We start from the raw sequence: 15,656 nt of genomic DNA, 5'->3' as shown, positions 1-15,656 counted from the left end.
CCTGGCTGTATCTGCCCTGGGATTCAGACCTTGCCGGTGACCAGAGTATGGAGTAGGAAGGCCGGCGCTTCCCTGGACACATAGAAACACCCCCGACCTAAGACCCCCCCCACTTCACCCCCCCCACCCCCCCCCCACAGCAGGCAGCCTCTGTCTCAGGCAGCACTTCCACAGCCCTGACAGGAAATGGGCTGGAGGCTCAGCCTCCCGCCACCTCAAAGCCACTTCTTGTTTCCTTGTTGCCTTGTGCCAGCCCTGGGGTTGTGCCCCTTGGCTCCACCCCTAAAGCCTGCCCAGGGCTTCGTCCCAGCAGCTCTGAGGGGACAGGATGGTGGACATGATTGCCAGGCTGACCAGGAGGCGGAGTCAGGCCCTGCGGGGACAGGTAGGGGGCCGTGGCATTTGGGGGCAAGCTCAGCCTCTGGTGGGGACGGCCGAGGGCCTCGGGATCAAGGTGCCACTAGTGGGCCTCTGTTCTCTGGCCCTCTCAGGAGTGGCTGAGCGGAGCTTCGGAGCAGGACATCTCTCAGACTTCGGGGACTCCTCCCTGCTTTCCTCTTCCCTTTGCCAAGGCCTTCGCCTGCCTGGGAGGGGCTGCAGGGGGACCCTGAGAGATGGTGATCAGCGCAGGGGCAGAGGCAGGCCTGCCACCTGCTTGTGGGCAAGGGGAGGGCTGCGGGGCTGGGCAGCTGGGCGTGGTGAGAGCCAGAGCCCCTCTTGCCGCTGAGGTAGGAGACCACTTCCCCTTTCCTACTGTTGTCCCCCGTGTCTCTGTTGTGATTGGGATCTGGGCCCCGAGAGCTGTTGGTGCCTAGTCAGGGCCCCACTGATGGGCTGTCACTGGGTGTTGCCTGGACCTCCAGGAGTCGTGGGCAGGGTGGCAGACCCTGCTCTAACCTGCACGAGCTTCCCCTTGAAGGCCAGAGGGCACAGGGGGACTGGCCCTGCCTGGCTTCCAGTCTGATCCTGGCTTTATCCTAGCACTGGAGGGGCTCTACAGGGAGAAAGTTCTAGAGTTTGAAGGGGCCTCAGGGCCGCTGCGTGTGGTCCAGCTCCCACCACAGGGCTGTAGCATCACTGACAGGGGGTTGGACTTTGCCTGCTCCCGTCCAGTGAAAGCCCCTTCCTACCTCCTGAAGCAGCCTGTGTCTCTGGGGCAGCCCCTCCCAGGGGCCCTGCCCTGCCCCCATTTGGCCTCTGGTCTGCAGCCTGGAGCCCCACAGTGCGATTCTGCATCTTCTCTTCCTCTGACAGCCCCCTCATGCTGAGAGCCTAAACATCCAGCTCCTAGGTCTCACCTCTGTACCCACTAGGGCTACTTCGTGTGAGATCCCCATCACCCTGGCCAGCCTGGGACTCCCCATGGACTCACAGCCAAGACTAGCAGCCTGCAGGTGGAAATCCCCGCTCCATAGAGCCTGGCTCCTTCCTCAGCTCATCTATGCCCCACATGACCTCCCAGCCCCTGTCCCAAGGAGGGGAAGGCGCCTGCCTCAGCAGGTCCAGCTGGGGCAGGTGGGAGATGTGTCTGGTCACCCACCTTCCTCTGTCCACTGCCTCCATCCTGGTCTCCCAAAGAGACTCCTGTGCTGAACCCCCACTCCCAGGAAGTCCTTGTCCAAAGCTAACTTGAGTCTCCTGTGGTGTCAGGTGTGTTTGTTTGTTGTTTGCTGCTGAAATGTGGCTTGGAATTGGCTTTTGTACTCAAGCAATAAGTACTTTTGGTGGATTGGATGTGTGCTTCAGGGCATTGGGCCAGCAGCTAGAGGGCAACTGGGGTCAAGTACATCATCCTGGGTCCCCTGCTCAAAAACAAAACCCCGCCTTTGGGGTCAGAGGAGGTAGGCAGATGAGTGGACAACCCAAGGCGGAATGCTGCCGGCCCGAACAGAGGGATGAACAGCATGTCCGTGCGCCAGACGTCTCTCCTGAGGGAGAAGGCCTCTCCCGGAGGCTTGGAGCAGAGCACCAGCAGAGGAGCAGGATCTGGGTAGGCAGGTATGAGAGCAGAGAGTTCCAGGCTGAAGGACCCACTGGAGCAAAGGTGCAGAGATAGGAGGTGGCTTTGTGTTTGCGGGAGGGTCCATGGGCCGGTGTGGCTGGAATATGGGATGGCTGCGGTGGACAGAGAGAAAGGAGAAGTGGGGTGGGGGGTTCTGTCTCAGCCACACAAGCGCTTGCAGGGTGAGGGAGAGGAGTGAGGATCTGGTGTATCCAGCTCCTCCTGTTCCCTCCATGCCTGGGACCTGCCCCTGATGATCTAAAACTCTACCACTGCTTTTCTGACACTTTGTCTCCTGCTAGCAGTAACTACCACGGACAACGTGCTGTGCTGTGCATTTCACTTCTCACCCTGCTCATCTCCCTCCCTGCTCCCTGACCATTTACACAGGCTGCCCAGTAGGGATGTGGGTCCCTTTGTTCACTGCTGCGTTCCCCAGTGCCTAGAACAGTGCGTGCACCGGACAGGTGAATCTTTGTGGGACAAACGAGTGTGTTTTTAGGCGCCTTCCTAAGGCCCAGGGAGATGCCACCTTGACATGACCGGCTTCCCCTCTTGGGAAGTTTACAGCTTAGTGAAGGCATCACAGGCAGTTCTGTGATTAAAAAAGGCGGGGCGGGGGGGAGGGTGATTGTACAAAATTTTGAGAAAAGTTTAAAGAATAAATAAATAAATAAATACCCCATCCCTATAACTATACTGCCCAGAGGAGATAACTATCTCTGTTAGCATTTTGGAGGGTTTCTAAAAACACAGATTTGAAACTATATACTTGCTCCCCATGTCGAAGTCTGCATTTCCCCCGTAGCATTAGATCGTCCTAGAAACAGTCTTAATCTTCTGGTGCTCTTCTGCTGCCTGGGGTTTAAGAGTGTCCTTATCTATCCCTCTGGCCAGCTGAGGGTGCTAGGCGATGGTGGGCACACCAGAGGAATCTCAAGAAAGGTCTTGAACCTGACACCTGAGCTGAGTCCTGAAGAAGGAATTGGAGTGGGCCAGGTGAAAAAAAGGGTGGGGATGGGCCTAGGCACTCTGAAGGATCCAGGCCCATAAAAGATATACAGCAGGGAGGGTGGAGCCTCCAGCAGCCCCAGGCTACTAGAGCATAAAGTTCAAGGCAGGGGGCCAGGAATGGCAGGAAATAAAGTAGACAGAGAGGCGACAGGCCCCTCCGGTGCCCTGTTAAAGGCGTAGACTTTGCCCCGCAGGCCGCAAGGAGCAGTGGGGTGTTGAGCATGACCAGAGGTATGTTGTGTGTGGCCGGACCCTCCAGCCCACCTCGCTTTCCTTTGGAGGGCACGAGGGGCTCCTCTTTCCTAGCTCCTCCTTCCTTCCTCCCATCTGGCTTGCCTCTCTCCCTTCTCTGCAGTTGATCCTGAGGTCTGCAAAAACCACATTCAGGAAGTTTCAGTCCCAGATCAGAGGTGGTACGGATTCCAGTCCCAGAGATTTCAGGGACAGGAAGGAAGGAGGGGTGGGGGCTGTAGAGTGCAGCAGGGCCCTGCCCCTCTGTGACCTGAATGGGGAGGAAAAGGAATGGGGCCCAGGCCATTTCTCTATTCCTGCCCAACCTCTGATTGGCCCCCTGGAGTGCACAGTGAGTGCGCAGCTGGGAGAACTCAAGATATCGATATTTTATTATTGTTAATAAATAATGTAAGTGCCCTACGCATCTGGGACATTTCATATTTGACAATGCCCCTTCACGAATATTTCCTCATTCTCTCTTCACTACAATTTCCGGAGCGGGCAGGGCAGACATTGTGCAGCGGCGGGACTGAAGCAGGGGGTACTCCAACTTGCCCAAGGTCGCCCAGGTGGGAAGTGGCTGGGTCGGGACTGGGTGACCCCGGAGCTGCCCTGACGGTCACGCCTCCTTCCTGCTCCCACAGGTGGACGACCCCCCGGAGCCCGTGTACGAGAACGTCGAGAGGCAGCCCCTGCCCACGTCACCCGGCACCGCCTCGGTCCCCCGCCCCCCCGCATGGGAGACGCACAGGGACGCGGGCAGCGGGCGCCGCTACTACTACAACCCAGACACGGGCGTGACCACCTGGGAGTCGCCCTTCGAGGCCTCTGAGGGCGCCGCCAGCCCAGCCACCTCTCCGGCCTCGGTGGGCAGCCGCGAGAGCCTCGAGACAGACTGGGGCCAGTATTGGGATGAGGAGAGCCGCAGGGTGTTCTTCTACAACCCGCTGACGGGCGAGGCCGTCTGGGAGGACGAGCCGGAGGACGAGCTGGAGGACGAGCCCGAGGACGAGCCCGAGGACGAGCCCGAGGACGCGCTGGAGGACATGCAGCCAGGCCTGAGCCCACTGGACCCCGGGGAGCGCAGGGTGAGGGGGCGGGGCCTGGCCCGGGTGGGCGGAGTGACTGAGGCTTCAGGCCCCGCCTCCTGCCCCGCCCCGGGAATGAGGGTGAGGGGCGGGGCCTGGCCGGGGGGGGCGGGGTGACTGAGGCCTCGGACCCCGCCTCCTGCCCCCGCCCCCCGGGAATGAGGTTCAGGCGCGGGGCGGGGGGAGGGGGGGAAGGGGTGCGGGGGGGTGCGGGGTGACTCAGGCCTCAGGCCCCGCCTCCTGCACCCCGCAGTCCCCTGGACTGCTATAGAGGGGCGTGGCCTGGTATGAAAGGGCGGGGCCCAGGGTCCCTACTGGCTCGGAGAGCGTCTGACTCTGTCTCCTGCTCCTTGCAGCCCCCTACCCCTGAAACGGACTACCCCGAGTCGCTGACCAGTTACCCCGAGGAGGACTACTCCCCCGTGGGCTCTTTGAGTGAGCCTCTGCCCTCCCTGACCCACTTGTGTTCTGTGCACCGGCTGTTCATATTAACTGTGTCCCTCACACTGGCTACGAGACATGCACCATTTCCACACGCAGTCACATTTGACAAGTGAAGAGGGTGTGGCAGCGGCAAAGTGACTTGTTCGGGGTCCTGTGGGCCACCTGACTGCCTCACAGGCTCCTCTCACAGCACAGCACAGCCTCGGGAGGGCCACCTCAGCTCTTTCAGCTACCCCCCCCCCCCCGCACCCCTCCACACCCCATCATGTGCTCACAGGCAGAGCAAAAGAAACTAAGGCAAATGGGTTCTGTCGGGGCCTGGGGAGATGCTGGAGGCAGACAGGAAACCTGCCCAGCTCTTCTGCTCTGCCGGGTGGGCAAGTAGCAGGAGCCCCCAGCTCTCAGCATCTCTGCTGTCAGGCTACCTGCCCGGTGCCCACCTTACCCTCGGGAGCTGGGAGAGGCCTACAGGGCTGGAAGAAGGAAGGAGCAGCTATGCCTTTTCTCTCCTCAGGCACAAACCCCTTCAGTTTCTGGGTTTTGGCCCACCTGCCCCACAAACTGTTGGTCTGTTCAACAAACAATAATAGCTAATATTTATTGACATTTGCACCCTGCCAAGCATTTCACTTGGATCATCTCATTTGTTTCTCACAGCCAATATTTATTATCTGCTCTTCTGTGCCAGGCTCAGTGCTCTGGGGTAGGGGTACTGCGAGTGCAGCCTCACTGGTAGAGCCTACGGTTGGTGGTAGGCCCAAGCCCACCGCAAATGCCAGCAGGGCCGGGACAAGAGTACAAATGGAAGCCTCACACCATGCATTGCAATACTGTAAAGTTACAAATCAAGTTATAACTGTTAAATAAAATATGTTCTATTCTCCTACTCTGACAAATATACTTTCATAATGACCTAGAAGACTAAACTTCTTTGATTCTTCTGAATCCTATATGTGGGTAGGTTGGCATAAGATCTGGCTCTGCTGTCAGCCTGCCCCCTGTGGCTGGCCACCCTCAGAGCTATCCTGGCCCAAGGGAGGTCCACATGCACATATGTGGACAGTCCCGTCCACTAGCACAAACTGCCACACCCCCTGCCACTTGCTGCCCCGTGGCCACCCCACATGATCCATCCTTAAGGGAAGGGGCCTGGGGCCATTGGAGCAGGGAATTCTGGGGTCTTGCATGTTACGGGTATGGTCCAAAGGGAAGGGCCCAGGCTCCAAGGAGCCTGTGGGGAGAGGCAGACAGAGAAGGTCAAGAGTAGAGCCTTCTAAAGCGGGGACTCACAGCAGGGCAAGGAGCCCTCACACCCTCCAAACGCTACGAAAAAGCACAGGGTGCTCTGAAGGTATGCCACTCGGAGGTCACTGTTCCTCAGGAACCTGAGATGCTTCTGCGGAAGCCCCATTTGAGCCCAGCACTAAAGAATGAAGAGGAGTCCTCAAGGTGAGGAACTAAGAGAAGGGTATCTAGTCAGAGGGAACAGCATGTTCAAAGGCTCTGCGGCAGGAAGGCTCGAGGAGAGAACAAAATCTGAAAAGAACCCACACAAGCAGTGAGCGTGGGTGTGAGGTGAGGCCAGAGAGGCTGGCAGGGGACAGGGTGTGCGGGGCCTTGTGGGCCACGGTGAATGGGGACCTGTGGCAGGACAGCTGGCAGGAGGACCCTTGGGAAGGGAGGTCTTGGGAAGTGTCAGCTCCCCCGTCTGATCCTCGCCCCACCCCAGGCTTCTGACCCTGCCAACGCCTCGGTCAGCAAACAATGCAGCAGCAGCCAAAGAAGTCCCAGAATCATCATGATTTGTCACCAGTTTCAGAAATCAGCCACTGCCAATGAGGAAACACTGCAAGAGATGATGTCATAACTCACCGGAAGTCACAGGGCAGATGGGTGGCAGAGCATGCCCAGAGCTTCATTTGCAGTCAGGGCCACCGGAAGTGTGGGCTCAGCCATAGATCAAGACCGAGCGCAGTGCTCAAGGAGCGCCGTTGGTGCTCACTGACTATGTTCGGAACAAATTGGCTTTTGTGTGGAAACACAAAGATGTAAAAATAGCATCTGCCCTCGTGAAGCACCAGCTGGTTGGGGAATAGACCTAAAAATAAATGCCGCAGCTGATAAGGGCTGTCGCAGAGGGCCCTGTCCCCAAGCCTGCCCCCTCTCAGCAGATGCTCCAGACCCTCCTGCAGCCTGGCATCTGCCCCTAAAGCCACCGTAGCAAAGGTCACCAGTGCCCGCCTGGTCGTGAAGTCTGGCGGACATTCCCAAACCTCACGCAAGTGGACACGTGACTCTTGTCCTGCCGTGACACGCTCTTCCTTTGCCTGTAGCATCATGGGTCTTCGCCCACCCTGTAAATGGTGATGCCCTCTGGGTGGCGGCCTCAGCCTGTTGCCCTTTCCCCTCCACCCTCCCTAAGGGCCCTCACCCATTCCATCCTGGGGACCCAGGCATCAGGACTACGCATGGGTCACCTAAATCTCTTACCAGCCAGGACCACTCTCCTGAGTTCCAGGTGCAAGTGGCCTCCAGCTTACAGGACATCTCTGCCTGGATGGCTGCCAGACACCCTGAGTGCAACCTGCCCACAATACCCTGAAACCAGCCTATCTCCCTGTTCCCAGGCACAGAGGTTTACCAGAGTCTCCTTCCCCCTCCCCCATAGCCAGGCAGCCACCATCCTTTCCTAACTATTCCCTGATCTGCCTCCCATCCCCCTCAGTCTCTCACCTGGGTGACACGGTGGCCTCTGAATGGGCTCCTCTCTTTCCCTTTTCATCCTCCACCCAGCAGCCATCTGACTGTAGCTTCCAAGGCCATTCCAGCCCGTCTCCCACCTCTCTGCACACCAGCTGTGCCCCTGCCTATAGCTCCCAGCCACGCTGTCCCCGCCTCAATGCCCAGGGCTGCCATTCACCCTGCCTTCCTCCCTTTCACCTGCTGACTTCTCCTCCCCCTCTTCCCCCACCCTCCTGCTCCCCCTCTTCCTCCTCCTCCCCCCACTCCTCCTCCTCCTCCTCCTCCTCCTCCTCCTCCTCCTCCTCCTCGCTGCTCTCAGCTCACCACCACCCCCCCAGCTCTCAGCACACTGGCCTCCCCGCACTATAAGTGTGCTTCTACCTCCAGCTCTTCCTCACAAGGCTGTAGGCCAGCACATCTTCACCGTTCTCTTTACAGCCAAGTAAACCCCATCGTATGGAGACACACATTTCTCTCTTCATTCATTCATTGATGAACATTTGGCTTATTCCTATTTTTTTACTATTATGCATAATGTTGCTGTGACTATTTATGTACGAGGTTTTATGTGGACACACTGTCCCAGCTTCCAACACAAAATGCCATAGACTGGGCACCCTAAACAACAGAAGTCATTTCTCACAGTCCTGGGGCTGGAAGTCCCAGATCAGGCCACCAGCGTGGTGGGGCTCTGGTGCAGGCTGTCTTCCTGGCCTGCAGACAGGCTGCCTTCTGGCTGAAAGAGAGAGCTCATCTCTTCCTCTTCTTTTTTTTTTTTTTTTTTTAAGACTTATTTATTTTAGAAAGAGCGTGCATTGAGCGAGGGGGGAGGAGCAGAGGGAGACTCTCCAGCAGACTCCCCGCTGAGCAGGGAGCCCATCTCAGACCACCATCCCAGGACCCTGAGCCGAAACCAAGACTCTGACGCCTGACTGTCTCTTCTATAAGGACAGGAATCCCATCCTTGTGGGCCCTACCTCCCAGGGTCACCACATTGGAGTTAGGGCTTCAACATATGAATCTGGGAGACCACAAACATTCAGCCCATCCACATATGTTTTAATCCCCTGGGGTACATTCCTGCTAGTGGAATTGCTGGGTCAGACGGTCACTCTGTGCTTAAATTCGTGATGAACTGCCGAACTAGAGTCTTCTATGGTGGCCACACCATTTTACATTCTCATCAGCCACGCGTGTTTCTGTTCTCTCCCGTTTTCCGCAACCACTGTTTCAGGGATTCATTCTCCTCAAACCTCCGGCCCTGCCTGCCTCTCCCTCTCCCTCTCCCACTCCCTCTTATCCTCCTGATGACCTCACCTCTACCTCACAGAAATAATGGAAACCCTCAGCATCCCACCAGCCAAGATCGCAGCTCCCCCACCACATCCTCCCTTGCTTCCCTGCCCCTGGTACCTCAGAGCAGACATCTCTGCTAATCTTTTCCCATTTCTGGAAAGTATCTGCCACCATGGCCACCTTTCTCTCCTCCTCACTGAACTGCTGTCTCAGGCAGAACTCCCCAGGAAGTAGAGAGAAGCATGTGGGAAGTTCATGGAGGGAGTGCTCTCAGGACCACACCTGGTGTGGCAGTGGGGGGGTGGGGGGCGCAGGATCCAGCTGAGGGGAACTGACCCAAATGCAGGCCCATCTCAGGCCTCTACTGAGCCCACGGGTAGCTCTAGAGCTGGGCTAGCCTCAGCGTTGTCCCACACTGTGGCTAGGGGGGCAGACCTTTAAACTGCCTTTATCATCCAGAGACCTCCTTGGAGGGCTAGGGGAGAGCCCTTGAATTTGGGCAAAAAGACTCTCTTCAGCCCAAGGCATGTCCTAGAGAGCCCCTCAGATGGGACCTGTTAGGGAAAATAAGTGCCCAGGGCACCCACTACAGCATCCAGCGAGCTCTGTCCTCTCCTTATTCCTTGACCCACACACACCATCAGACTCCTGAATTTCCCTCAAAACTCACCCATGACCCCACATCGATAACTGCTGGACATATTAGTTGTCCCCTCAGGAGCACCCCATCTGACCACCCCCTCCTTGGAAACATCCTCTTCCTCTTGGCTTGCGCACCACCACGTTCTCCTGGTGGTCCTCCCACTCCAGCCACAGCTTCTCATTCTCTTCCTCCCAGCTGGAAAGGTCAGTGTCCTTGGGCCCAGCCACCCCTCGCTCTCTGTACTCCCTCCCTGGGTGATACTATCCACACCCAGGGCATCGGTGACTCACTCATGGGTAGCACCAGGCCTAGCTGCTCCTAGAAGCTTCAGGCCGCTGTGTCTGCCTGACAACCTGACACCTGCCTGGGATGGTCCTCAGGCTGGATTCATGATCTTCCCCGAACCTAGCCCTTCCTGTCCCAGGAAATGGCTGCGTTATCCTCCAAGCTGGGTAAGTCAGAAACCTGGGAGTAAGGCCCTCTCCCTCTCTGTCCCCCTCTCTCCACCCTCCACACTGGATCTATGCCTACATCCTGTCCATTCTACCTCTCACTTCCACCCACATCTCTCCAACTAGGGCCCACTCATCTCAGAGGCTCACATCTCCTGCCTGGACCCCTGCAGTACCTCCCAGCCCCTCCCCTCCCCACATCCTCTTTCCCCCCTCACCCCACCCACACTCATTTAAAAATACAAACCTTGGGCAGCCCCGGTGGCTCAGCGGTTTAGCACTGCCTTCAGCCCAGGGCGTGATTCTGGAGACCCAGGATTGAGTCCCACAGTCCCACAGTCCCACAGTCCCACAGTCCCACGTTGGGCTCCCTGCATGGAGCCTGCTTCTCCCTCTGCCTGTGTCTCTGCCTGTCTGCCTGTGTGTGTGTGTGTGTGTGTGTGCGCGTCTCATGAATAAATAAATAAAATCTTTAAAAAAATACAAATCTTAATAAATAAATAAATAAATAATTTTTAAATGAAAGGATAAATAAAAATACAAACCTGATTATATTATCACCTCGCTTAAAAAGCATTTGGCTCATCTTAGGAAAAGACCACGAGTTTTAACATGGCCTCCAGGCCTCTGCCTGTTTTGTCCCCTGTGTTCTTCTCAGCTTCCCCTTCATGGAGCCGTACTGCTTAGTGGTTAGCTCTGGAGCCAAACTATCTGGATTCAAATCTAAGTCCACAAAACCCCTGGTAGATGCTTCTGAATAATTGACTTATTCCTCTGTGTCCCTGTCTTCTCATCTGGAAAACGGGGATGCCGGCAGCAGTAACAACCTCATAGCACAATTGTAAAGATTACAGGAGGGACTACTTTTGAGGTTCTGAGAATGAGTCTCCCAGAATAAACACTCAGTAAACACTTGCTTTGCCTGCGTCTTACTTGCTTTCCTGGTTTCTGCACTGCAACTACACTAACCTCCCATTAGTTTCTGAAGTGTTTCATGATCCCTCCTGCCCCAGGACCTTTGCATGTGCTGTACCCACTCTGCAGTTCTCTTCTTCCCTTTGCTTTAGTCATCTTATTGCATTTTGCTCAGGTAACCTTTCCTCAGACATCTCTTCTGAATACCCAGTTAGGTCAGCTTCCTGTGTTATACATTGAGACCCACATGCTTCTCTTATCTTAGCTTATCATTTTACAACCACAGACCCTGATTATGTATTGCTGTCTGCCCTCTGTGATACTATAAACCTCAGTTTCATTTTTCTATGCTCACCTTTGTAAGCCTAGCAGCTGACAAAGTGCCCAGTACCAGACAAGTGTTCAATAAATAATTGTTGATGAGGCACTATGTAAAAAGGCAGACAGTCAGAGTTCAAACCCTAGCTCTGCCATTTTCTATCAAGTGATCTTGGGCAAGTTGTTCGTCTCAGTGGACTTATCTGTAAAGTTAAGGCATTCATGGCTTACCTCAGAGACTTCTTATGATTATAAAATGAGATGTGTGCAATAAACATAGCCCAGAAGCCGGTACAGGAAACACTTGTGAAGTACTGCTAGTCTTCATTCCTCAGGCCTGAGGGTGGTCCTGGGTCCTGGGGTAAGCCAGCCTCGGTGGTGAGGCCAGTGGAAGCCATAAGCAGAAGTGTTCTGAGTGCCTCCAGGTGCAGCCAGAAGACCTGGTAGGCAGGACAGCACATGGCACTGGGCCCCTTTTGTTTCCCAGAGGTCCAGAGCAGTGTTTCTTCATGACTTCAGCCTGAGTCTCAGCAGAGCCAAGGGAAGGGTCCTTTGTCCATTTTGGGGCCGCAGCATCAGAAGGAGGAGGAGGAGGAGCTGGAGGAAGAGGAGGAAGAAGAAGAAGAAAGAAGAAGGAGAAGGAGAAGGAGAAAGAAAGAGAAGGAGAAGAAGGAGGAGGAGGAGGAGGAGGAAGAGGTGGAGGAGGAGGAGACAGCGCCCCCCCTCTGGCCAGTACAGGAGGGGACCCACTGGGACAAGTGCAGCCCTACCCGGTAGAATTAGAATCCTGGCTCTAAGGCCCAGCCTCAGTATCTTCTAAGACGGGACATTCTTCTGTCGCCAGCCTCAGAGGAAGGCTTGGTTCATTCAAAGAGTTGACAGATTTCCTTTCAGGGACTTTATCCTCCACGGGTCACTGGCTGCCCCTGAGTAAATGAGCCAGGTGGATGATAAGGCCAGGAACTCTTCTTCTTCTTCTCATAAACTTTTTATTTTGAAAGAATTACTGACTCACAAGAAGTTACACAAATAGCACAGACAGGTCTCTTGTGCCCATCGCCTCGCTTCCCCCAGTGGTGGCAACTCAGTAACTGTAGCCTATGGAAACCAGGAAAGTGATTAGCACCGAACGATTAATCATGGGATTAGCACCATAAGATTTCATCATTTCTTATGTGCACTCCTTTTGTTGTATGTCTTTGTGTATAACTCCAGACATCTTATCACATGTGAAGATTCATATAACCACCACCACAAGATCTCAAATTGCTCCATCACCTTAAAAGATATCCCTCACACTGCCCCTTCTGAGCCACACCCCTCCCTCCCCTTCCCTAATGCCTGACAGCCCTGTCAGCTCTCAATCTCTATAATTATGTCATTTCAAGAACGCTATATAGATGGAATCATAAATTATGCAATCTTTCGAGATTGGCTTTTTGGGCTTGGTGTAATGCCTTTGAGATCCATTCAAGTCCTCCTGGGTATCAATAGTTCATGGCTTGTTATTGCTAAGTAGTATATTTAAAGAGGTCTCCCAGCTGCCGGTGGAAGACGGAGGGAGGAAGACCAGTTAGGAAGCTGCTGGAGTCCAGGTAAATATCGCAAGTCAGACTTCCATCCCTGCGGGGCTCCCCGCCTCTGGAACTAGCCCTAGATGTGTCCGAGCCGGATTGGGGAGGCATTGGGGTTGTTGGAGCGCAATTGACAATAGGGGGCGCCAGAGGTCTTCTGTCCAAAGGGTGATTCTCCGCAGGGACCGCCAGGGAGGGTTGCCGGGCACTTTGGGCCGCTTGCTGTGCGTGCTAACCACAGAACTCTGGAGTCTTGCTCCCCTCCGGACCCCAGCCCCAAGCTTCAGGGCTGCCCTGAGCTCCAAGACTGGGGGAAGAGGCCGATGAGGTGCAGTGAAGGAGCTGCCGAGGGAGAGTCTCTGGCCCTCAGCCTGCCCAAGGCTGCCCATCACAGCGTGGCTCTGAGCTCAGGGCACTGGGCTGGGCCTTGGGCACCCCCGTCCTAACCACCTTTCCCCACCCAGGACAATTGCTCTGTCCTCCCAGAGAACTCTCCCAGAACCCCGGAACAGGTGCTAATCCCCCTGTCCCCATACTCTGTCTCTCTCTTGCATACGGCCCTGCCAGCTGCCTCCCGCCATTCGCCATTCCCTGGCCCCCCAACACCAAGCTGATCCAGGGCTGGGCTGCACAAAGCCCGCTTTGTGAAACACAGAATGGGCAGTTACTGTGTGTGGCACCTGCTGGCCCGGGGCCCCGGGAAGAGAAACAGCACTCCCAGGGACTCTGGCCCCGATGGCAGAACAGTGCCGAGGTGCAGGCACAGTCTTCAAAACCTGCACTGGCCCACTGCCTTCTGAATTCTACCCACTTTTCATGATCTGAGCCCGGTCCCAGGCTCCTTGTCCTCTGGCTGCTCCATCCCTCACGTGCTGGCGGATGCCTGGATGCCCGGACACCCCACAGCTCCCCACCTCTGCGCCCTTGCTCAAGACAGTCCCTGCTCCTGCCCGGCTCTGTGTCGGTTCTCCACCTCTGTGCCCACTCCTCCAGGAAGTCTTCCCGGTGTCTAATAGCCAGTAGGTTCCAAAAGTGTGAATTCCCAGCCTCTGGGTGCCCACAACCCATGTCATGCGTACTTCGGTGACAGAATCTTCCGCGAGCAGCCTTGCCTAATAATTCATCCTTAACACACCTGTGTCCCCCAGAGACTTCTCGTTCATCTCTGAATCCTGTGAGCCTGGCACTCAGAAGCCAAGTCAAGTCTGATTGAATAAATGAGTGAATGTATCAGTTGATAGATCTTTGAAACCCTCTCTTTATGATCTGCTTCCAATCTTTTCTTCCTCTAATCGCTCCTGGGCCGCTGTTTTTGTGAGTGTTCTTTCCTCCCTGAATCTAAATGGGTGGCATTCCACTCTCTCCCCTGCCACTCTATTCCTCTCCCTAGGCAAACTCACCATGTCCCCGACAGGCCCCAAGGCCACCCTGTGGCCCAAAGCCCCACGCCCCTTGCATAACTTGCTTGTCCTTATCTGTCTTCCCCACTGTCTTTCCCAGGAAAGATAAGCTCCATCAGAGTAGGAATCTTGTCTGATTGATGGCTATGACCTCTGACAACTGTGCATGCTCAGTATTTGTGGAATGAATGAATGGGAAACTCTCTGAGGTCCTGGAACCCTTCTTTTCTTTCTTTCTTTCTTTCTTTCTTTCTTTCTTTCTTTCTTTCTTTCTTTCTTTCTTTCTTTCTTTCTTTCTTTCTTTCTTTTCTTTTCTTTTTTTTAATGTTTTATTTTTAAGATTTTATTTATTTATTCATGAGAGACACAGAGAGAGAGAGGCAGAGACACAGGGAGAAGCAGGCCCAAAACAGAAAGCCTGATGTGGGACTCCATCCCTGCACTCCAGGACCATGCCCTAGGCCGAAGGCAGGTGCTAAACCGCTGAGCCACCGAGGCATCCTTTTTTTTCTTTTTTATAAGATTTTTTAAATTTTTTTTTAAAAAGGTTTTATTTATTTATTCATGAGAGACACAGGTAGAGAGAGAAGCAGGCTCCATGCAGGGAGCCCAATGTGGGACTCAATCCCGGGACTCCAGGATCACACCCGGAGCCAAAGGCAGATGCTCAACCACTGAGCCACCCAGGCATCTCACTAGGACCCTTCAAATGCAACATATCTCAGATTGGTTTCAACTCCTCCCATCCCACAATTTGTTTCTCCAGTCTTTGTTACCTTTTTCCTCCCAATCCTCCAACTTAGAAATCCGAGTCACACAGACATCTTTTCCTCTCTTAACACATCCATCAGACACTATGTTGCTCAGATTCTCTCTCCTGTCTTTCCAATCCTCACACCCACCCCAGTGCTTAGTACTTACACCTGGACCTCCTCAACTGCTCCTAACTTGGGCTCTTACCTCTACTTTTACTTTTATATGCGTTGCCACCTGAACAATTTTTCTAACACATCCATCTCACTATGTCAACCCTTACTGAAGGTCCTTTTTGCATTCTTATCCCCTACTGTTGTGTTTCCCAAAGTGTAGACCTCACACAATAGGTGGCAGATGGCATAACTACAGAAGGTTCAAGGACAAAAGGTACTGAAGGGTGATCATTAATATGGAGTTGCAGAATGAGGTAGCTATTTCTTTTTGTTTTTTTTTTTTGTTTTTTTTTTTTTTTTTGCTATTTCTTTTTTAATTCTTTCTGACCTTAGTGTCTTTAACACTTCTTTTTTGACTTGCTAATCACTTACCAGGGATCAGGACTCTAGCCATGCTGCTAGCAGATATTAATGACATTGTCTTATTTTTATTTTACATATTTTATAGTCGCCTACTATCTATGACATGTAGTTCTGGTTTTTTTTTAGTTATGCTAATATTGGTCCATAAAATACTTTATTTGGGAAAATATATTGCAAACCATATGTCCATCAAAAGGCTAACATCCAGAATATATAAAGAACTCTTCCTTAGCAAAAAGAAA

General features: G+C 54.1%; 1 protein-coding gene across 2 annotated transcripts; it reads left to right on the top strand.

The window, feature by feature from the left end:
* Nucleotides 1-218: 218 nt before the first annotated feature.
* Nucleotides 219-5,668, top strand: LOC140629731 (rho GTPase-activating protein 27-like). Of its 2 annotated transcripts, none has more exons than XM_072819319.1 (3): nucleotides 219-385; nucleotides 3,895-4,338; nucleotides 4,695-5,668. In XM_072819319.1, exons 1-3 carry the CDS (start codon nucleotides 329-331, stop codon nucleotides 4,893-4,895), a joined length of 702 nt encoding a protein of 233 aa, XP_072675420.1. In that variant the 5' UTR covers nucleotides 219-328; the 3' UTR covers nucleotides 4,896-5,668. The 2 variants fall into 2 exon arrangements, with proteins under 2 accessions (XP_072675420.1, XP_072675419.1); XM_072819318.1 differs by lacking the exon at nucleotides 219-385 and adding an exon at nucleotides 3,446-3,658.
* Nucleotides 5,669-15,656: the final 9,988 nt, after the last annotated feature.

The sequence above is a fragment of the Canis lupus genome, unplaced genomic scaffold (assembly GCF_048164855.1).
Source record: "Canis lupus baileyi unplaced genomic scaffold, mCanLup2.hap1 Scaffold_102, whole genome shotgun sequence".
Taxonomy (NCBI): Eukaryota; Metazoa; Chordata; class Mammalia; order Carnivora; family Canidae; genus Canis; species Canis lupus.
This window is presented reverse-complemented; position numbering and strand designations above follow the sequence as displayed.